Source organism: Amblyraja radiata, chromosome 4, assembly GCF_010909765.2.
Source record: "Amblyraja radiata isolate CabotCenter1 chromosome 4, sAmbRad1.1.pri, whole genome shotgun sequence".
Lineage (NCBI taxonomy): Eukaryota > Metazoa > Chordata > Chondrichthyes > Rajiformes > Rajidae > Amblyraja > Amblyraja radiata.
The window spans coordinates 44,817,128-44,839,602 of record NC_045959.1 but is presented as its reverse complement, the minus strand read 5'-3'; the positions used below and the strand labels follow the sequence as shown (position 1 = coordinate 44,839,602).

General features: G+C 45.4%; 1 protein-coding gene across 1 annotated transcript; it reads left to right on the top strand.

Annotated features, from left to right (window-relative positions):
* The first annotated feature begins 8,159 nt into the window (after positions 1-8,159).
* tmem70 (transmembrane protein 70) lies at positions 8,160-15,601 on the top strand. Its single transcript, XM_033019285.1, has 3 exons — positions 8,160-8,473; positions 14,626-14,728; positions 15,018-15,601. Exons 1-3 carry the CDS (start codon positions 8,276-8,278, stop codon positions 15,455-15,457), a joined length of 741 nt encoding a protein of 246 aa, XP_032875176.1. The 5' UTR covers positions 8,160-8,275; the 3' UTR covers positions 15,458-15,601.
* The last annotated feature ends 6,874 nt before the right edge of the window (positions 15,602-22,475 follow it).

Below are 22,475 nucleotides of genomic sequence, written 5' to 3'. Positions count from 1 at the left end.
GGGAGGGGGAGGAGGAGGAGGAGCAACAGCAGCAGCAGCAGCAGCAGCCGGGGAGGGAGGCGGAGGCCGGGTTGTTGCACACACACAGGCCAGAGCCAGGCTAGAGCGTCTCTGCTAATGGGGACAGGCCAAGGAAGGGTTGTTGCACACCCAGACGGGTCGGTGAGAGGATCACAGCAGGTCCAGGCCAGGCTGGTGAGGGTAATGGCAGGTCCAGTCCAGGCTGGCCCAGTCTAGTCCAGTCCATGGCAGGTTCAGGCCTGCATAGTGAGGGGAATGGCATCACCAGTTTAGGCTAGTGAGTGTCTCTGGTGGTATGGTCAAGCCGAGGGAAGGGTAGTTGCAAACCTGGGCAGATTGCAGTGATGGATATCGCATCCCCGGCACGTGGCGGTGAAGGTTACTGCAGACCCGGGCTTGTTGTGGTAGTAGTTATTGAAAACCTATTTTTGCTTTACATAAATGACATCCATGAAAAAGTCGCAAGTACGACCAGACTATTCGCTGATGATTGTTTGCTGTACCGTCCAATTAAGTCAACTGACGATGAAGATGCTCTCCAAAAGGATCTCGATACTATGGTCGAGTGGTCACAACAATGGGGCATGCAGTTCAACCCTTCCAAATGTGAAACCATGCGTGTCACCAGAAAGAGGAATCCAGGCGTCACATCCTACAACATACTTGGTGTCACCCTTGAAGAATCCAAACAAACCAAGTATCTTGGCATCAAATTGCAGAATGATCTGCATTGGAATGGTCAGACTCATCATGCAACAGTGAAAGCAACAGGTGTCCTAAACTTCCTGAGGTGCAACCTTCATAATTGTTCAGCTTCTGTCAAGGAGAAGCTGTATTTCACCCTCGTTAGACCTCATTTGGACTACGCAGTTGCAGCTTGGGACCCATACACAGATAAAAACATTTCATCCATCGAACGTGTCCAAAGACAGGCCGCTCGATTTGTTACTAACACCTATGAGAGAGAAGCGAGTGTCACCAAACTTCTGAATTCTCTGTGGTGGAACCCTCTCCAAGACAGACGTGAAGCTCACCGTTTGACCTGTTTTTACAAAATGTTAAATGGTCAGCTAGACATAGATCACAAGACCTACACCAACCCCAAACCAATTAGGAGCAGACGAGGGCATTCGATCCAATTTGTGATCCCAGCTACAAAGACAGATGTGTACAGCAATTCGTTCTTCCCACGCACAATTAAAGCATGGAATAATCTCCACCAAACTATAGTTACCCAACCAGATGCAACTAAATTTAAAGTAGCACTTTCTTCCCAATAACCCTTTCTGGCTTATCCCTCCCTTCACCACCTCCAGTTTAAATTCCAGTTGGAATATTTTGGAGGACCAAATAACCAAGAAACCCAAGCTGGTTGCAGTGAATGTTCAGTTTGGTTTATTGTCACGTGTACCGAGGTACAGCGAAAAGCTTTGTGTTGCGTGGTAACCAGTTAGCCAAAACACTATGCAGGATTACAATCAATCCATTTACAGTGTATAGATCCATGATAAAGGAATAACGTTTAGTGCAAGGTAATACCAGCAAATCCCGATCAAGGGTGGTCCAAGAGTCATCAAAGAAATAGATAGTAGTTCAGCACTGCTCTCTGGTCGTGGTAGGTTGATTCAGTTGCCTGATCAGCTGGGAAGAAACTGCCGCTGAATCTGGTGGTGTGCCTTTTTCACACTTCTTTTCCTTTTGCCTGATAGGGTTGTTGCAGACCCGGGCAGGATGTAATAATAATAATAATAAATTTTATTTTCGGGCGCCTTTCAAAGTCTCAAGGACACCTTACAGAAATTAACAGAAGAGAAAAAAACATATAGTCGGTGTAAAAAGAATAACAAGGACATCACCAATACACAAATTAAAGACAGAAATCGCTCCAGACAAAAAAGACAATGTGAAGAGAGAGCAGCGGCAGCTAAAGCGCGCCAGCGTCCACTCTCCCTTCCGACAGCCATCTTGGACACAGACTAACATGTTTACTTACACACAAAAAAATCATCCCCCCACAGTGGATACCACTGTGGGGGAAGGCACAGGGGGGAAGGATGTAGTGGTGGTAATTGCAGACACAAGCTGGTTGCAGTGCTGTGCAGGTTGCAGTGGGGATTATTACAGATATGAGTGGGTGCAGTGAGTTTACCACTGACTCCAAGGTCATTGCAGTCCTGAATAGGGTGCAATAAGGGCCACTATTGAGCTGGTCAGACTGTTGGGATGGGGATGGGGGGGAGGGAGGGGGATTACAGACTCATATTTAAGAGATAGTGAAATTGGATTGAAGTGGTTTATTGCTAACCTGGAGAGCCCAAAGTTTTCTTGGATGTAAAAGAGGATCATCACGGCGGCACAGCGGTATAGTTGCTGCCTTACAGCGAATGCAGCGCCGGAGACCCGGGTTCGACCCCGACTACGGGTGCTGTCCGTATGGAGTTTGTACGTTCTCCCCGTGATCTGTGTGGGTTTTCTCCGAGATCTTCGGTTTCCTCCCACACTCCAAAGACGTACAGGTTTGTAGGTTAATTGGCTTGGTAAATGTAAAAAATGTCCCTCGTAGATTTAGGATAGTGTTTAATTGCGATTTGTACATGACCCTCCGAACTTCCAGTATAGTCCTGGTGGACTTTTCGGGAGTAATGACCACAAGGTACTTGGGGTTATTGCTTTCCCATATTGGCCAGTTGGAAGGTTATTACAGATTCGGGCAGATCACGGTGAAGATCATGACTACTGCAGACAGAAGCTGGATTGACTAAGAGAGTTGGGTGGGGAGATGGCGAGTGTTATTAGTGATCTGATATTTCAGTGGTTGAGGGCGGCCATCACCCCACGCTTGCAAGTAAATGCGAACAGATTATTCTATTCCACAGTTCATGCTGGGATCTTTTCTTTGTCTTAGTATTTCACAACATCTCTTAAATTGTAGCCTTTGAGAGATGAGCTTGTGTTATCCCCTCTTCCTGCCTGCCTAATTAATATCAGGGTTTTCAACTACTTATATTACATTCTGTTATACCAAAATAAGAAAATCAAAGCAATTACAATCAATAACTGTACAAATACTAATACATGTGATAAAATCCTAATCTGTGGGTGTACATTAGCATTCAGTCCCCAGTTCCAGGCTCTTTCCCGTCGTCCGTTTTTAAAAAATGTTCTCTGCCATGCATCCGAATAGTCTGGTCTCAGACCATTCATGCATAACCATCTCGTCCTCCTTCATCAGTGCCTTCCAATCAGCATGGAGGTGTGGCATTGGTGGAAGTTTGGTTGTGAAAAAAATCTTATTATTATCTCTTCCGAGTCAGTTTGTACTACAACCAAGTTTATTACAACCACAGATGTTCGGCAGCTGTGGCGGGGCCTGAATGCAATCACCTCCTACAAGGCGAAACCAGGAGGCAGCTCGAATGTCGGTGAAACATCACTCCCTGACGAGCTCAATGCGTTTTACGCACGCTTTGACAGGGAGAATACTGATGTGCCTTCCCGATCCCCCATTCGCTGTGATGGCATTTCAGTCTCAGTCACAGAGGCCGACGTCAGGAAATCCTTCAGAGGGGTGAACCCCCGAAAAGCACCTGGTCCTGATGGTATACCCGGCCGTGTTCTAAAAACCTGTGCGGACCATCTGGCGGGAGTTTTTACGGACATTTTCAACCTCTCACTTCTGAGGTCTGAGGTCCCCACCTGCTTTAAAAGGGCATCAATTATACCGGTGCCCAAGAAGAGTAAGGTGACGTGCCTCAATGACTATCGACCAGTGGCACTAACGCCGGTGGTGATGAAGTGCTTTGAGAGGCTGATCATGGAGCAAATCAACTCCTACCTCGACAAAAACCTGGACCCACTGCAGTTCGCTTACCGCCACAACAGATCAACGGTGGATGCGATCTCGCTGGCCCTCCACTCCGCACTGGACCACTTGGACAACAAAAACTCATATGTCAGGCTGTTATTCATCGATTACAGCTCGGCATTCAACACAATCATCCCCTCCAAACTGGTTACCAAACTCGCAGAACTGGGTCTCTGCGCATCCCTCTGCAACTGGATCCTCGACTTCCTCATCCACAGACCACAGTCTGTTCGTATTGGTGGAAATGTGTCAGCCTCGATAACAATCAGCACGGGAGCACCTCAAGGCTGCGTGCTCAGCCCCCTGCTGTAATAATAATAATAATAATAAATTTTATTTATGGGTGCCTTTCAAGAGTCTCAAGGACACCTTACAAAATTTAGCAAATAGAGTAAAAACATGTAAGCGGAATGAAATAAATAGTAAAGACATCACCAGTACACAAATTAAAGACAGAATTCAATCCAAAGACAAAAATCAAAAACACAATATGAAGAGAGAGCAGCGGCAGCTAAAGCGCGCCAGCGTACACTCTCCCTTCCGGCAGCCATCTTGGACACAGAATAAAATAATAATTTACACACAAAAAAACATCCCCCCACAATGGTTACCACTGTGGGGGAAGGCACAATGTCCAGTCCCCATCCCCAGTTCTCCCATAGTCAGGCCTATTGAGGCCTCCACAGTTGCCTCTACGGAGGCCCGATGTTCCTGGCCGTTCTCCATCATACTCATTATTTCTTCTGGGCATGCCAAGTGATTCCTTCTTTGATGTCATTGGTCCAATCTGGTGCCTTTTGGTGCGGGTAAAGTGATCAATTAGAACTAAACAATACCTTTTATTTAACGACTGCGGCAAGTGTCCAGTGAAGTCTATCTGCATATGTTCCTATGCTCCCCTTGGCCTGGGTTGATTTCCCATTCGTATTTTTAGTGCCTTCCCTGGCTCGCATTGCACACAAGTTATGCACCATTGACAATGAACAACTCTATCTCTGCCCATCCATTTCCACCACCAACAATTAATCAGACTGCATCCTATCTCTTCCTATATGCCCATGGTAAACTAACAGGATTGTCTGGATACAAGGTGGAGTTATTATTTTCCCATCCTTCAGCCATACTCCGTTGCAATCCTGAACTCCCCCCTGTTTTTCTCACTGCTTTTTCTTCCCCCGGGTCAGATTCCTGGATGTTCTTTATATTCTCTGACACATTGGTTGCTTTATTTATGGAGGCAAGACTTATGTCCTCTGTCCATTCCCTTTTTTCCTCCATTAATGCTCTAACTGCTTTATCTGTATAGTAATTTCCTCTCTGCTGTGGGGGCTCAATCTTTTTGTGGGCACTTACCTTCATCACAGCACCGCAAAGGGGAGACAAGCTGCTGCTATCAGATTTTTAACATATTCTTTGTGTTTGTGCCCTCTAATAGGAGGTGACATATCCTCTTCTTGCCCACGCTATAATGTAATAATGTACAACAACCCCAAAGGCTTATTTGCGGTCGGTATAAATATTCCCTCTCTTTATGCTGTACAGAACCCAAAATAACTTTACTCAGATAGGCACAGCCACAAAATAAAACAGCTCGTAGATCAGTAGTGAGTCTATCGAACAAATTGGTTTATTGAAGGCCTTAGTAATGTGCATTAAGAAACACTGAGAAAACCCAAACAATTTTCAACAATTTATAGTACCTACAGCATTTTTATATCCTCGTGACACAATGGTTACTTGTGGAGTTGTTTGAAAATCTCCCAAATATCTTACAAACAGATACCATAAATGTCAATGTCCCTGCAGGGAGAATTAATGAGGTCTACTTGTTAAAATAGATTGTTTGTTAACCTTTGGGAGACTTGCCCTTTAAACAGTGACAAAGAGCAGCTGTAATCTCAAGATTACAGAAACTATAATCTTCTTTATAATTTAAAAAGTTGCCAACAACATTTCCCCTTCTTGGCAATTGGTCACGCCCAATTAAGCCATATTAAATACCACCCTCTAATATATCTTCAGGAACTAATTGAGGCCTGTTATCTAATTTTATTCAATTTTTGAATATATTAAATAAATAAAATCGTGGGTAAGTTGTTTCTCCAGGTTGTTAAACCAGTATAAGCCCAATGGAGCAATACTGAGTTTGGAAAAATGAAATAGAAGTATAAAATAATGGAAATGCTCTGCTTGTCAGACTTCAAGGAGGAGACAATCATCCCTTGTTGCAAAAATTAGGCTTTGGGAACCATAGGGCAAATGCTATCCTGCAGTTCAGGTCCCACACTGAAGGACTGCAGGTCATTAATTGTCCTGTTATCTCCAAAGTCTAACAGTCTGCCACCTCTTTGGCACAGTGGCAAAGCTGTTGCTAGTGCATCCCAGAGATAGCAATAGAGGAAACAGAGGGGACAGTAAAGCTGAGAGCCTATTTCGACCAATCTCCAATTATCGCATGGTCTTTGGAAGTACAATGGGATGAAACCGGATATCACATAAAACTACAAAGAGTGAATGCTTTTAAGGGTTAGGCTGAGTACAATACAAAACTGCTACGAAAGAAAAAACTGGGATATAAAAGATATGTGGAATGTGGGTTTAGACTGGGCAGAATTGAAATTAAAACAAGGAAGCTTATTTTAAAGGAAATGTGGAAGGCATATAGAAGGTACAGAACCATCTTGAATTTCTCCAAAAGGACACAAAGTTCTGGAGGAACTCAGCAGGTCAAGCAGCATCATCGGTGACATTTCGTGTTGAGACCCTTCTTCAAGCCCTTTTAAGACAAGGTCTAATACAAATAAGACAGGAATTACGTGATCCAGTTTGGTTGGTCAGTCCCGAAAATCCACTTGTGTGTTTTTTTTGATGAGTACAGGATAGCATTTCAGTAGCGTTGAGGCCAGGGACCACCCTTCTCCAGCTTGAGCGGACATCCCTCTTTGCTCTGACTACAGACTTCATTATGACCACCAAGCAGTGGTCACTTAATGTAACAAACATCAACATTCCTGTAGTTTAACTAACCGCATCAGCAATACGATAATCATGCCACAGAGGTACCTGCTTCCATTGTGTCTGTAGAGTTTAATTTTAAAAAAAGCTTTCTGAGAAAATATATTGGTGCCTTTTGGACACTCAGTGCCTTGTATCTACAATTTTGACCAGTTCCTTGTTTCTACAGTTTTACCAGTATTGTGTGCCTTTCCTTGGTAAACCAGAATCTGAAGTTCCTTGTTTCTATATTTTGACTTCCCCAGAGATGCTGCCTGTCCCGCTGAGTTTCTTCAATATTTTGTGTCTTTCCAGTGTTTTTTACAAATTATTGTCCGCAGCCAGGCTCTTGGAGATTCTTTGAAAATTGGCAGTGCCTTTAGTAACATAAAATCATCACTTGGATGGGTCAAGAAAGCTCCACCTACTAATTTGGATAGAATTTAAAATGGCATGTGATGATGTTAAATATTTTTTTCAGAATACAGCTTTTTAATCAGACTTTCAAATAAAATCTTTGGCACAACAATTTGTTTATTCTTTCAATCTCATGTCATGTATTCTGCTGAGTGAAATAAGGAGGACTCTTTGTATAGACTTGGTAATTTCTTTTGCTGTCAAAGTTACCGTCAATTCAGCCAACATTTCTTCTGATATTAAAAACAAATGGCTGAAATAACTCAGTGTGTCAAGCAGCATATTGGAGATAAAGGGATTTTTCAGGTTGAGGTCCTGCATCAGGATTGAGAGTGAAGGGACAAAAGCCAATATAGAAGTGAAGGGGTGAGGTGAGACAGGGGCTGGTAGAGGATAAGGTGAATTAGATAACATCGATTGGCAGATGCAGTTGTGGGGGTGGGGAAGGTGTGGTGTTTAGAGACAGGTTGGTGGATATGTGGAAGCAGATAAGGGGGAAAAAATGGGCAGTTGGAGCCTGGTGGGGAGAAAGGGGGAGGAGGAGGAGGGGAGGGGGAGGAGGCTGGAAGGTGAAATGTGGAATCAAATAATGGAGGGATGATGGATAGATAGAACTAGATGGGGAGGAGATAGGAAAGGTAGATCAAGAGGGAAAAATCCAGGTGGATAAGTGTGGGTCATGAGCGGCTGGGAAGTTGAAGAAAGGGAGAGCGAACCTATGTGGACTGATAGAATTAGGAAAGGAGCACAGAGGCAGTGGGTTACCCAAAATCGGAACTGTCAATATTCATACGAAGTAGACAAAAATGCTGGAGAAACTCAGCGGATGAGGCAGCATCTGCGCAGTCTCTTGTGTTTGGATTAGCGGGGCGGAGCTGTTGCTGCAATCGACGCTGTAGTTGGAGGTTATCAGCAGCCAATGATCCTATAGCTATAGGATCTTTGGTTTGCAGGCGCTGGGGACGGTATTTATCAGAAATGGCGCTGATGGGCACGATGTTGTGTCTTCGCTCGGTTTTCACCAGGAAAGCGGCAGCGGCTTCTGTGCTTCCAGCTGCCAGAGCTTTCTGTGTTGTTAGCAGCTGCAAATACCGCTCCGTTCACGGGCTCCCGGGCCGCGGGCGGTCGCAGGACACGGGGGGTCGCCGGCTGCTAGGCAGCGGTTTTGCAGCACAGGTAAGAGAGGGGGTCGGTGGTGTGGGCAGGAGAGGGGGTCGGGGTTGGCTTCGGCCACCTATCTCACCCAACAGCTGGAGAACCATTGCTAGACACATCGAAAGAAGGGCCCTGACCTTCCTTCAAGGTGGAGCTGCAGGTAGATAGGGTGGTCAAAAGGCATTTGGCACATGGTCCTTCGTCAGTCAGAGTTTAAAGTTTGGAGGTCATGTTGCAGTTGTATAAACGTTGGTGAGGCCGCATTGAGAGTATTGTGTTCAGTTCTGGGCACCGAGATATAGGAAAGATGTTGTCAAGCTGGAAAGGGTACAGAGAAGATATACAAGGATGTTGCCAGGGCTGGAGGGTCTGAGTTATAGGGAGAGGTTCAGTAGGCTGGGACTCTATTCCTTAGAGCGCAGGTAGATGAGGGGTGATCTTTTGGAGGTGTATAAAGTCATGATAGGAATAAATCGGATATACGCACAGAGTCTCTTGCCCAGAGTGGGGGAATCGAGGACCAGATGCCTGAGGTTTCAGGTGAAGGGGAAAAGATGTAATAGGAATCTGAGGGTGGTGGGTGCATGGAACGAGCTGCCAGAGGAGGTAATTAATAATAATAATAATAATAAATTTTATTTATGGGCGCCTTTCAAGAGTCTCAAGGACACCTTACAAAAATTTAGCAGGTAGAGGAAAAACATGTAGGGAGAATGAAATAAATAGTAGAGACATGACTAGTACACAAAGTAAAGACAGAATAGAATTCAAAACACAATATGAGGCAATTAATGCACAGATGAAAAGGGAGGGGGACGTGGGGCTAAGGATAGGCAGAGGTGAAGAGATGGGTCTTGAGGCGGGACTGGAAGATGCTGAGGGACACGGAATTGTGGATCAGTTGGGGGAGGGAGTTCCAGAGCCTGGGAGCTGCCCTGGAGAAGGCTCTGTCCCCAAAACTGCGGAGGTTGGACTTGTGGATGGAGAGGAGACCGGCTGATGTGGATCTGAGGGACCGTGAGGGTTGGTAGGAGGAGAGGAGGTCAGTGAGATATGGGGGGGCCAAATGGTGGAGGGCTTTGTAGGTGAGGATCAGGATTTTGTAGGTGATCCGGTGGGAGATGGGAAGCCAGTGGAGTTGTTTGAGGACTGGAGTGATGTGATGCCAGAATTTGGTGTGGGTGATGAGTCGGGCGGCTGCGTTCTGGACCAGTTGGAGTCGGTTGATGTAGGTGGAGCTGATGCCAAGGAGAAGTGAGTTGCAATAGTCCAGACGGGAGGAGATGAAGGCATGGATGAGTCTTTCAGCAGCGGGAGGTTTGAGAGAGGGTCTGAGTTTGGCGATGTTGCGGAGATGAAAGAAGGAGATTTTAATGACATGGTGGATGTGAGGCTCAAGGGAGAGGGTGGAATCAAAGATCACGCCAAGGTTGCGGGCCTTGGGAGATGGGGAGACAGTGGTGCCGTCGATGGTGAGTGGAGTTATTGATTTTGCTGAGTGTGGCTTTGGAGCCTATGAGGAGGAATTCTGTCTTATCGCTGTTGAGTTTGAGGAAGTTATATTGCATCCAGGTTTTTATAGCTGACAAACAGGAGTTGATATGGGAGAGGGGGGGGGGTGTGGGGGGATTTGGTGTCGAGATAGATCTGGGTGTCATCGGCGTAACAGTGGAAGTCCAGGTTGAAGTGGCGGAGTATCTGACCAAGCGGGAGGATGTAGATGATGAAGAGGAGGGGGCCGAGTACGGAGCCTTGGGGAACGCCTTGAGTGACTGTGGTTGTGGAGAGAGATGAAGTGGGATCTGTTGGAAAGGTAGGAACGGAGCCAGCTGAGTGCAGAGCCTTCAATGCCGAGGTCTTTGAGTCTGGTGAGCAGGATGTTATGGTTCACTGTATCGAAAGCTGCGCTCAGGTCGAGGAGGATGAGGATGTTGAGGGAACCAGTGTCAGCAGAGGTGAGGAGGTCGTTGAGGACTTTGAGGAGAGCAGTTTCTGTGCTATGGAGGGGGCGAAAGCCAGATTGGATGGGTTCAAGTAGGTTATACGCAAGGAGGTGGGAATGAAGTTGCGACGCAACGATACGCTCCAGAGTTTTTGAAAGAAAGGGGAGGTTTGATATTGGGTGGTAGTTAATGAGAGAGGAGGGATCAAGACCAGGTTTCTTTAAGATTGGTGTGACAGCAGCAGTTTTGAAAGCGGAGGGGACAATTCCTTGGGACAATGAGGAGTTGAAGAGATTAGTGAGGTAGGGGCAGAGAACGGGGAGGCAGGACTTCAGCAGGGGAGTGGGGAGAGGGTCGAGGGAGCAGGTAGTGGGTTTGGAAGAGCTGATGAGTTTGGAGATTTCAATAGGGGTGACCAGGTCAAACTGGGAGAGGAAGCAGTGTGGAGGAGGGGTAAGGAGGTCAGTGGAGATGTTGAAAGGAGGGGCCTTGGTAGGTGGTGGAGTAGATGCTGGGGAGTCGGGTACAGGGGATAAAGATTGATAGATGGTGCTGATTTTATCAGCGAAAAAGTGGAGGAATGAGTTGCAGAGATCCGGAGTAGAGGTAGGGAGAGTGTTTGCTCGAGGCTTGAGGAGGTTGCCCACTGTGGAGAAGAGGGTTCTGTGGTTTAGGCATGGATCAGTGAATATGGAGGAGAGGTAGGCAGATTTTGCAGCAATGAGGGCATCTTTGTAATCAGTGTGGTGGAGTTTGTAAGCTTTAAGGTGGACTGTGAGAGATGATTTCTTTGTGAGTCGTTCAAGTCGGCGACCAGTCTGTTTCAGTTTACGAAGAGCAGGTGTGTACCAGGGTGAAGATGTGTTGAAAGTTACGGTTCTTGTTTTGAGGGGGGCCATAGTGTTAAGGGAGGTAGACAAGGTGGAGTTGAGATGGTTTGTGAGATCATCAGGTGAGATGGGGGCTGAGTCCAGGGGGAGAGTGGTGGAGAGGAGGTCAGAGAGATGGAGGGGATCAATGGATTTTAGATTACGGAAGGTGATTTCTCGGAGGAAGCGGGGGCGAGGTGTCGGAGAAGGGATGGTGAACCGTATAAGCTTATGATCAGAGAGGGGGAAGAGGCATGGATGGAGGTCGAGTACCGGTTGATTTGTGGAGCAGACCAGGTCAAGGATGTGACCTTTGTCATGGGTGGGAAAGGTGACGTGTTGAGTGAGTGAGAAGTTGTCAAGTAAAAAGGCGAATTCAGATGCGAGCTTGCAGGTGGGGGAGTCCATGTAAATATTTAAGTCACCAAGTAGCAGCAGACGTGGGGAGAGGGATGAGGCAAGTGTGAGGAGTTCAGTGAAGTCAGATAGGAAGGAGAGGTTTGGTTTAGGTGGCCGGTAAATGAGGATGACTGTCATGGAGGAAAGGGTTTTGAAGGCGAGGAATTCAAATGATGCTACTGGGGGGAAGGTGAGTTCAGTGATCCGAAAATTCTGGTTGAAAATAACAGCGAGGCCACCTCCATGGCGGGAGGGGCGAGGTTTGGAAATGTAATTAAATCCAGGTGGGGATGCTTGATTGAGGGAGAAGAAGACATTGGGTTGTTGCCAGGTCTCAGTGAGCAGAAGGAAGTCCAGAGTGTAGTCAAGGATTAGTTCATGGAGGGCAAGGGCTTTGTTGTTGAGCGACCTGGTGTTGAGGAGGGCAAAGTTGGCATTGTGAGAGGGTGGAGGGATGGGGGCAGGCTGGAGAGATCTGAGGTTGTCCCGGTTGACAGTGCGTGTGGTCAGCTGGGATGGGGGGTGACGCAGTTGAGGGGGGGCAGAGCATGGTAGTGAGCAGATGGATGGAATGGAATGTCCGTGGTTGAAGTAAACAAGCTTGCGCCGAGAGCCTCTGTGGATGAAACGGGGTCGACGTAGAAGTCTAAGCTGTTTAATGACTTGGATGCAGGATGGGATGTGGTTGTTGAAGAAACCAGTAATTGAGGCAGGTACTATCACAACGTTTGAGAAACAAATACGTACATGGATAGTGTAGGAAGGGACTACAGATGCTGGTTTAAACCAAAGATAGACACAAAAAGCTGGAGTAACTCAGCGGGACAAGCAGCATCTCTGGAGAAGGAATGGGTGACGTTTCGCTTCAAGACCGCCCTTCAGACTGGTTAGGGATAAGGTAAACTAGAGATATAGACGATGTGGAGAAATAAAGAGCAATGAATAAAAGATATGCAAAAAAGTAATGATGATGAAGGAAACAGGCCATTGTTAGCTGTTTGTAGGGTGAAAACGAGAAGCTAGTGCAACTTGGGTGGGGGAGAGATAGAGAGAGAGGTAATGCTGGGGCTACCTGAAGTAAGAGAGACCTAGGACAGAAAGGTCTGTGTAGGAATCACTTACACAGACCTTTCTGTCCTAGGTCTCCTCTATTGTCAGAGTGAGGCTAAACACAAATTGGAGGAACAGCATCTCATATTTTGCTTGGGCAACTTACAGCCCAGTGGTATTAATATTGATTTTGCTCACTTCAGTTAGCCCCTCTCTCTCTACCCCTCCCTCGCCCAATTCACACTAGCTTCTTGTTTTCACACCACAAACAGGTATGTGGATAGGACGGGTTCAGAGGGATAAGGCCCAAATGCAGGCAGGTGGGAGTAGTGTAGCTACGACATGTTTGCTGATGTGGACAAGTTAGGCCGAAGGGCTTATTTCCATGCTGTATGACTCTATGACCAGAAAAGTTACCTAACCATGTGCATCTTGTTCATCTCGATGTGGGTTGTGACAGTGTTCACAAAATTCCATTCTTTTCTACTTCTTAGCCTCTGGGTAGGGTTATTGTTGTTTGGCTCCATCATTTATAATATAATAACAGTCATGGATATAGAAATGCTTTGTCGCAGTAAATCAGTGCTGACAGGGGTACTTACTGTATCTATACTTGCATTTGGACTGAAGAGTTCTTTGCTTTGACATTGAAAGTGTTCTGATGTTTCTTAAATGTTGTGAGAGTACTTTCCTCCACCACCATCTCCAGCAACAAATTCCAGATTCCATCCATACTATGTGGAAACAGCCCCCCCCCCCGCCCCCCCTCAAATTCCTTCTAAACCTGCCTAGGTTCTCTCCTGTTAAACACCCATTGTGGGGAAATAGATTCTGATTTGAGAATGATGCTATATCAAGGGAACGGTAAAATATTATTTCTTGCATTTAGCCTGTGAATATCTAAGAATCATTTTGCTTTAGAATTTTATTCTCCAGCATATGTGAGCTTCAGCTAAAAGCGGTTTGGAGCATTTTTCTATCTGGCCAGAAGGTCATAAGTGATAGCAAAATTAGGCCATTCAGCCCATGAAGTCTACTCCGCCATTAAATCATTGGCTGATCTGTCTCCCTCCTATCCCCATTCTTCTGCCTTATCCCCATAACCTCTGACACCCATACTAACTTTTTTTTAAATCTTGTTTCTCTGGGTGTCTACATTTTTAGTTAATTAAGTTATTACATCGGATGGAAGCTGCATACCAAATCTCGTTGTACCTCTGTGCAATGACAATAAAAGATATTATTATTATTATTAATTCAGAATCTATCTATCACCGCCTTAAAAATATGCATTGACTAGGTCTCCACAGCCGTCTGTGGCAGAGAATTCCACAGATTCACCATCCTCTGACTAAAGAAATTCCTCGCCTTCCTAAAGGAACGTTCTTTAATTCTGAGGCTATGACCTCTAGTCCTAGACTCTCCTACCAGAGGAAACATCTTCTCCACATTCACTGTATCCAAGCTTTTCACTATTCGGTACATTTCAATTTGGTCCCCCCTCATTCTTCTACACTCCAGCAAGTACAGGCCAGTGCCGTCAAACGTTCATCGTATGTTAACCTACTCATCCTTGGGATCATTATTGTAAACCTTCTCTGGACCCCCTCCACCTTCTGACTACTTTCTTTTAAGTTAAGGAGTAATTGTAAGATTCGAAATACGATTGGAAAATTCTGGAAAACGTAGAAGCTCGGTCAGAATCTATGCAAAGAGAAACTTTTGGGTTAATGTAATTTCTTCAGAATGAATATTGAACAATGTCATTACCCAAAAAACCCAACTGGTTCTTTGTCCATTAATTCCATCTGTTCCACTGAGTATTTCCTTTTGACTTCCGCACGTTTTTGCATTTCATTTGATCCAAGTTGCCTCTCTTGAAACTATAATTAAAAAAAACTTCTTTGTGTAGATTAACCTTCCATGCCGTCACCATTTTCGCTATTTTTGTTCCGATGGAAAAACCAGGGAAGAACGATTGATTTACGCCGGAAACTTAGCTAAGGCAGTATTTGGTAAGCGGGAGCATTACTTTCTGATCATTGTTTAACAATAGCTTGCTGGAATTGGAATGGGAGAAATACTTAATATATATATAACTGTGAGAATATTTTTAATGTTAAATGAATATTTTACAAAGTTTGCAACATCTATCCAGCATTTATTAATTTCAAATATTTATACATTCAATCTAAAAATGTACTAAAAATGTTCATTAAGTTTATGCGGAAATAATTCTGAGCCTTATAATATTGTAAACTTGATTAACCATTTTATTAAATATATCTAACTTTCATTTTGCAGGTGTGAAGTTCTTCTCTTACTCCACCAGTATTTTTAGTTGTTGCATGATGCCTTATATCATTCTGCAGACTGGTCTTGGAGTTCAGAGCCCTTTATTACAAGCAGCATTCTGTGGCATAATTGGATTTTTTACTTTTTTAAGTCCTACAGTATTGCATTTCCTCACCAAAGGTTATGTGATTCGTCTATATCACAGTGCGGAAACTGACAGTTACACAGCCATCACTTACAACATCCTTCTACTACAGAAGAAAACTATTTTCCATCAGAAGGACGTGAAAGTTCCTGGAGTCAGCAGGATGTTCACCACGTTCTATGCAAATGAGAAGTCAATGCTAGTAAATCCAGTACTTTTCTGGCATCCAAATGATTATAATCACCTTATGGGTTACGATCAACCTTTTTCCTTTAATTTGGATGATATAAAGGAAAGAGATTGAGCAAGGAGGCTACATGTACAGTTTGTTAAATATAGTAAAATTGTTTTTTTTCAATCATTTGTAGGTAGCTAAATGTTCCATTTAATTTTATACACATTTAAATGTAAGAAACTTGCTGTATATAATTAAAAGAAAAATAATGCAGATGTTTTGAAATCTGAAGTGTAATTCAAAAAGCAAAATACGTGATAAGTCCAGCAGCATTGATAAATTTAGATTTATGGAGCTTCATCAGAATCCATGCCTAGGGCAGTTGCACACGGTGGCGCAGCGGTAGAACTGCTGCCTTACACCACCAGAGATCCGGGTTCGATCCTGACTACAGGTGCTTGTCTGTACGGAGTGTGTACGTTCTCCCTGTGACCTGCGTGGGTTTACTCCGGGATCCTCTGTAGGCTAATTGGCTTGGTATAAATGTAAATTGTCCCTAGTGTGTAGGATTGTGTTAGTGTGCGGGGCTCACTCGTCCACGCCGACTTGGTGCGCTGAAGGGCCTGTTTCCGCGCTGTATCTCTAAACTAAACTAGACAGTTCTGGTGTCTGACCTGCTGAGCATTTCAAATGTTTTCCGTTTTTGCTTTGTTTCTGCTTTCTGTTTTTGCTTTAGAAACATAGAAACATAGAAAATAGGTGCAGGAGTAGGCCATTCGGCCCTTCGAGCCAGCACCGCCATTCAATATGATCATGGCTGATCATCCAAATCAATATCCCATACCTGCCTTCACTCCATACCCCCTGATACCTTTAGCCACAAGGGCCACATCTAACTCCCTCTTAAATATAGCCAATGAACTGGCCTCAACTACCTTCTGTGGCAGAGAATTCCACAGATTCACCACTCTCTGTGTAAAAAATGATGTTCTCATCTCGGTCCTAAAAGACTTCCCTCTTATCCTTAAACTGTGTCCCCTTGTTCTGGACTTCCCCCACATCGGGAATAATCTTCCTGCATCTAGCCTATCCAACCCCCTAAGAATTTTGTAAGTTTCTATAAGATCCCCCCTCAATCTTCTAAATTCTAGCGTGTACAAGCCGAGTCTATTCAGTCTTTCTTCAGATGAAAGTCCTGCCATCCCAGGAATCAGTCTGGTGAACCTTCTCTGTACTCCCTCTATGGCAAGGGATGACATGTGCATATACATGATTACATTTTTTTTTCCAAATACTGTACAACTAAATCTGCTGAATATTTAGTGCTTTGACATCTGAGAACTTGTTTCTTCTCTAACTTTAATATTCCCCATCTTGTAGCTACAAGAATAAGTAACAAAATGCACTCCAGCCTCTGCAGTTGTTATTGTGTAGGAGCACCATAAGGAATATGCTAATTACACTTCATTCTGTAGGGACGTCTGATTGAGAACAGAACTTTATGATGGAGGAGCAACTGTCCCTCTGTTCCCATTACAGCACAGTTTAGTTGTGATCTTTGAATAGGGACTGTACTAAAGTTCAGAACAGCAGGCTTGTGATAGAAATAGCTTTCTAATTTGTAGATCAACCAATCAGGAGAAATTGCTGTTTGGTTCTGTGGCCTGCATATACTATTGAAATTGCTTAGTATCTACTTGTATAGTACCATGTTCATTCAAAATACAAAGACGGATGGCCTAACTGATGCCCACACTAATCGTAAAGTTGCAACCATAGTGTATGCTGCTTGGTTAAATGCCCAAAGTGCTGCCAAATATCCAACTGGCAAATATCTGGCAGGCTGTCGAGGAAGTGAACCCTGCACCATTGCTGAAGGGTGCAGGGGACATGTCTCATGTGACCAGCTTGCACGCGTCTCTTCCCATGCTGCTCCTTTGCTTGCATCTTCCTAACTGCAAAATATTCCTACTGTTTTCTGTCTTAACCAACCATCAGACATGATAAGTATGTTACTCTAACAAAATTATGTACATGCAAACATCATTCAATACTCTTTATGTCACTTTACCAAACATTTTCTGACAGTCCCGAAAAGCACATCGACTGTTTGCTCTTGTCTGTTTTGCCAGATGCAAACCCCCAAAATTACACAGTGTCGTCAAACATGAATTTTCTCTCATCTACATGTTGCCCAATCCTATGGCCACTGGCCATTTCCCCCCCCAAAATATGATAGAAAGGAAGCTCTTCTCTCCTCTTCTCAAATAGCGAGGTAACTTTTGCAAATTTCCAATTATAAGGAATAGTTTGAGAATGTACAATTTTAGAAGATGACTAGACCAAGCGCAGACCCGTTGGGTCTGTTCCCCCATCGTGTGGTTGGGGGGGGGGGGCGGCATGCAGCGCCACACACACTAACTTACCCCCCCCCCCCGCACACACGCTGACTACTCCCCTTGATATATTTATATTATTAATTGGCTCCTTTTACCCCATAACCGCCCTATCCACTGACGCATAGCCCCCAACTTGCAGGTACATCTAAAGGGGGGGGGGGTAGACAGTGAGGGCAGAGAGAGAATGAAAGACAGAGAGAAAGGGCAGAGACAGAAGTGCGAGAGAGGAGTGGAGGGGAGGAGGAGTGGGTGGGTGAGGGGAGGAGGGTAGGGGAGGACGGGTGAGGAGAGGAAGGGGGAGGGGGGGCGAGGATGGGGTGGAGGGAAGGGGGTAGGAGAGGGGTGGAGGGGAGGGCAGGGGGTGTGGGGGGGGAGAGAGAGCGGGGAGAGAGTCAAGTTCAAGTGAGTTTATTGTCATGTGTCCCTGATAGAACAATGAAATTTTTGCTTTGCTTCAGCACACAGAACATAGTAGGCATTTACTACAAAACAGATCAATGTGTCCATATACTATAATGTAAATATATACACACACACACACACATGAATAAATAAAATGATAAAGTGCAAATAACAGATAACAGATGGGGAGAGAGAGAGGGGGAGAGACAGAGAGAGCGAAATGCAACCGTGCGTCACGCTTTCAGAATGTTCTGGAAATGAAGCGTGCGCGTCTCGTGCACGAAAGCTGTCGGCAGCTCTATGGAATTCAGGGGAGCAGCCTGCCGCGTCACACACTCACTAACCACCTCCCCCTCCACACACACACACACACACAGAGGGAGGGTGGGGGAGGAGGGGTGAGAAAGATGGGAGGAGAGAGGGGGGAGGGAAGGGGGTTTAGGGGAGGGAAGGAAATGGGGGAGAGGAGGAGAGACAGAGCGAAATGCAACCGTGCGTCACGCATTCAGAATGTTCTGGAAATGAAGCGTGCGCGTCTCATGCACGAAAGCTGTCGGCAGCTCTATCGAATTCAGGGGAGGAGCCCGAACCACACACACTAACCCCCCCCCCCCCCCCCCCCACCACACACACACACACACACACACAGCGGGTCTGATCTCAGCTGTCAATGAAGACAGCAAGTTTATTTTTTTTTAACTCTGAAATTAAACGTTAATGTTAAGAATTGGTGATGTTAAGTGAGAAATAATTAAATTCAATTCAATGAAAAACAATGGAATCAACAATAATTAGTGGAGTTAAATGAGAAACAATAAAATTCAATGCAATGAAAAAAGAAATAAACAATGCTTTAATCCACGGCGAGGGGGGCGGGGCCAGCAGGCAGGCTGTGGGGGCGGGGCCAGGAGCAAAGGCATTGTGAGGTCAGCAGCTGGGCAACCATATTTTTAAAAAAAATGTCAGTTTGGTGATAAATTTTAGTAAATATCTCGGGAAATAATTTACCTAAATTATTCAGGATTGGATTTTTGAAATCATATGGAAAGTTTCTACCAGAAGATGTAAAAAAATCACTTATTATAATGTCAGCAGCTGGGCAGCGGTCAGATTAAAAAAAAAGTCAGATTGGTCAACAATTTTAATTAAAAAGTCGGGAAAATAACGTACCACATGTACAGAGGAGTGTATTTCTAAAATCACAAGGAAAATCTCTACTGAAATATGTAAAAAAATTCCTGTTTCGGCATCTGGTTTTCGAGGAGATACGTTTCACATGCTAAATGACACACACACACCCACACACACACACACAGAGTTTTACAAGTATGCTAGACCAAGTGCAGACCCGTTGGGTCTGTTCCCCCAACGTGCGGTTGCGGGGGGGGGGGGGGCAGCATGTGGCGTCACACACACTAACTATCATCCCGCACACACGCTAACTATCCCCCTTGATATATTAATATTATTAATTTGCTCCTTTTACCCCATAACCGCCCTATCCACTGACGCATAGCCCCCAACTCGCAGAGGGGGGGGGGGGGGGTAGAGAGTGAGGGCAGAGAGAGAATGGGGAGAGACAGAGAGAGAGGGGCAGAGACAGAAGGGCAAGAGGGAGGGGGGGTGGAGAAGAGGAGGAGAGCATGGGTGGGTGAGGGTTGGGGAGGTAGGGAGAGGGAGATGGGGTGAGAGTGGGGAGGGGGAGATGAGAGAGGGGAGTGGGAGGTGGGGAAGGGGAGGAGAGGGCAGGGGGAAGGGAGAGGGGGATGAGGATGGGAGGAGAGGGGGGGGGGGGGGAAGGGGGAGACAGAGGAGGGGGGGAAGGGTGGGTGAGGGGAGTAGAGAGGAGTGGGGGAAGGAGAGGGGAAGAGGGGGATGTGAGGAGAGGGGTGGGGGAGAAGAGGTGGAGAGAGAGTGGAGGGGGAGAGAGAGGAAATGCTCCGCGCGTCTCATGCACCAAAGCTGTTGGGGGGGAGGAGCGTGCGTCGTCACACACACGAAGCACCCGCCCAGACAAACAGCGGGTCCTTTGTAACATGTCAGTGAAGACTCTGGAGTTCGGGGGGAGGAGCATGTGATGTCACACACAATAAGTACCCGCCCCCACAAACAGATGAGCGTCTGCTTGAATGGAGAGTGCATGCCCGCCCCACAAACAGTCACACACACACGGGCGGGCGGGAATTCTCCCCTGAAGCAGGTCGGTCGGGCACAGTTGCCAGAAGCTGAAAAACTGTGGCTGCGGTTCTGGCAACAGCCGGCGTTCTGCTTTGTCTGGGGGGAGAGTGCGAGTGGGGGTGAAGGGGGAGAGGATGGGGGAGAGAGGTAAAGAGGGGGGAGGGGGAGGGGGTGGGGGCTGGTTGGAGTGTGCGGGCGGGCGGGAGGCGTGGCGCGAGCGTACTTGGCATGGTGCGGGCAACGGGGGGGGGGGGTGTGTGGGGAATGGAGGAGTGCCGGGCTGCCAAATGAAGAGAGAGAGAGAGAGAAGCGGCTTCTGACTCTGTGAACCCACCGCTGGAATGAGCGCGCAAGGCTTCACAAGCTGCGCCAACAGTGATGATAAGGTTCAGCACGTGAGGAGTCGCTGCCCCGAGATGTGTCGAACAAAGAAGCTACAGCGGAACGGAGCTGTAGAATGTTTGTTCTGCAGAAGTTTCTCGATCTCTCTGCACCTTTAATCCACAGCGGCGGGGGGGGGGGGGGGGGGGCAGGGCCTGGAGGCAGGTGGGCCTGGATTGGTCGTCATGTGGGCATTGTGACATCAGCAGCTCGTGAGTCCCGTTTAGATTTTAAAATGAGTGAGTGGGGAGAAGGATTTTATTAAAAAATGTGTACATAAAAATGTCTAAATGTAATGAGGAGTGGATTAGTGAATGTAATAGTGAAATCGCTAGCGAAATGGAAAAAATCTCAGAGTTTCTGCGTGTGGTTTTGGCGGACCAAGGAAGCAAAGGCCAAAAATCTAATCTGAAAAAATATCTGAAAATCGAATGACATACACCCACAAACACACACACACACACACACACACACACACACACACACACACACACACACACACACACACACACACACACACACACACACACACACACACACACACACACACAGTTTTAATATATAGATAGATATGATAGATAGATATGATGGCATTTTGATCACTTTCCTCGTGGCTGCCATATTTGAAATTCAAGGTTCAGGTTGTGGGGGATTCATTGCCTTCCAGTCCCAATAATTGCTCCAATACCTTTCATGAATAAATTTGTTGAGTTTCTTATTTACTCCGCTGTTTCTAATAGGTTTTTTATGTTTTCGGTGAAAAGAAACACAATAATTGTTTAATTCCTCTCTTTCTTGGTTTCACCAGTATAATTGGTCCTGTCTCTCTATAGGGACCTATTATAACGTCAGTTCATCTTTTCCTTCTCGCTTATATATTTGTGTTTTACTTGTCCTTTCTCAATGTTTTGGACATAATAAGCTCAGTTTTTAAATTTGCTCAATCATCCCTATTGCCTTCTTTAGTTCGCCATGGTTGGGCCACATTCCCTTCTGTTCATTTTTTCCCTATTAGTTGCAAAATTTGTAAATCATGTATTATTTAAAAGCGCCATTATTTACTCTAACACCCTTTTAGGTTGTTTTCAAACTAACATGGACAAATTGAGCCTCATGTCGCCTTGGTTTGCTTTATTAATATGTGATATCCTGGTTTTAGGTTGAGCTAAATCACTTTCATTCTTCATATACATTCTATTGAAGACGAGCACTTTCAAACACCCGTTTGCTCCTTGATTCACATACTCATATAGGATACTATCCCTTTGACATTCCATGAATTCATCCTCCCCACAATTAGTACTTTAGTTTGTCCATTTTTTGCATAGATTTACATCCCCCCAAGTAATGTGTAATTATTACATGTTCCTCTAATTTCCTTGCATGGAGTATGTCGTATGTTATCATTACTGTTTGGAGGATTATATACAGCAAACACCAATTTTCATCTTGCTGTTTCTTTTACATCTGCTAAAACTAATACTACTTAAATCTTCTCATTCTTTTATCCCATTCTTCAACATCAAGGTTGCCTTGCTTTCTTCTCACTATTCGGTCATAAAATCTTATATTTTCATAAAATACTTAAATGGTCAGCAACCATCTGTGGAATTTCAGGTTGTATATCCTTAGTTAGAACAGGGAAAGAGGGAACAAGTTGGTTTTAAATTGTAGAGATGGTGGGATCACACCCTATCGGAGAGAAACATAGAAAATAGATGCAGGAGTAGGCCATTCGGGGCAGCACCGCCGTTCAATATGATCATCCAAAATCAGTATCCCGTTCC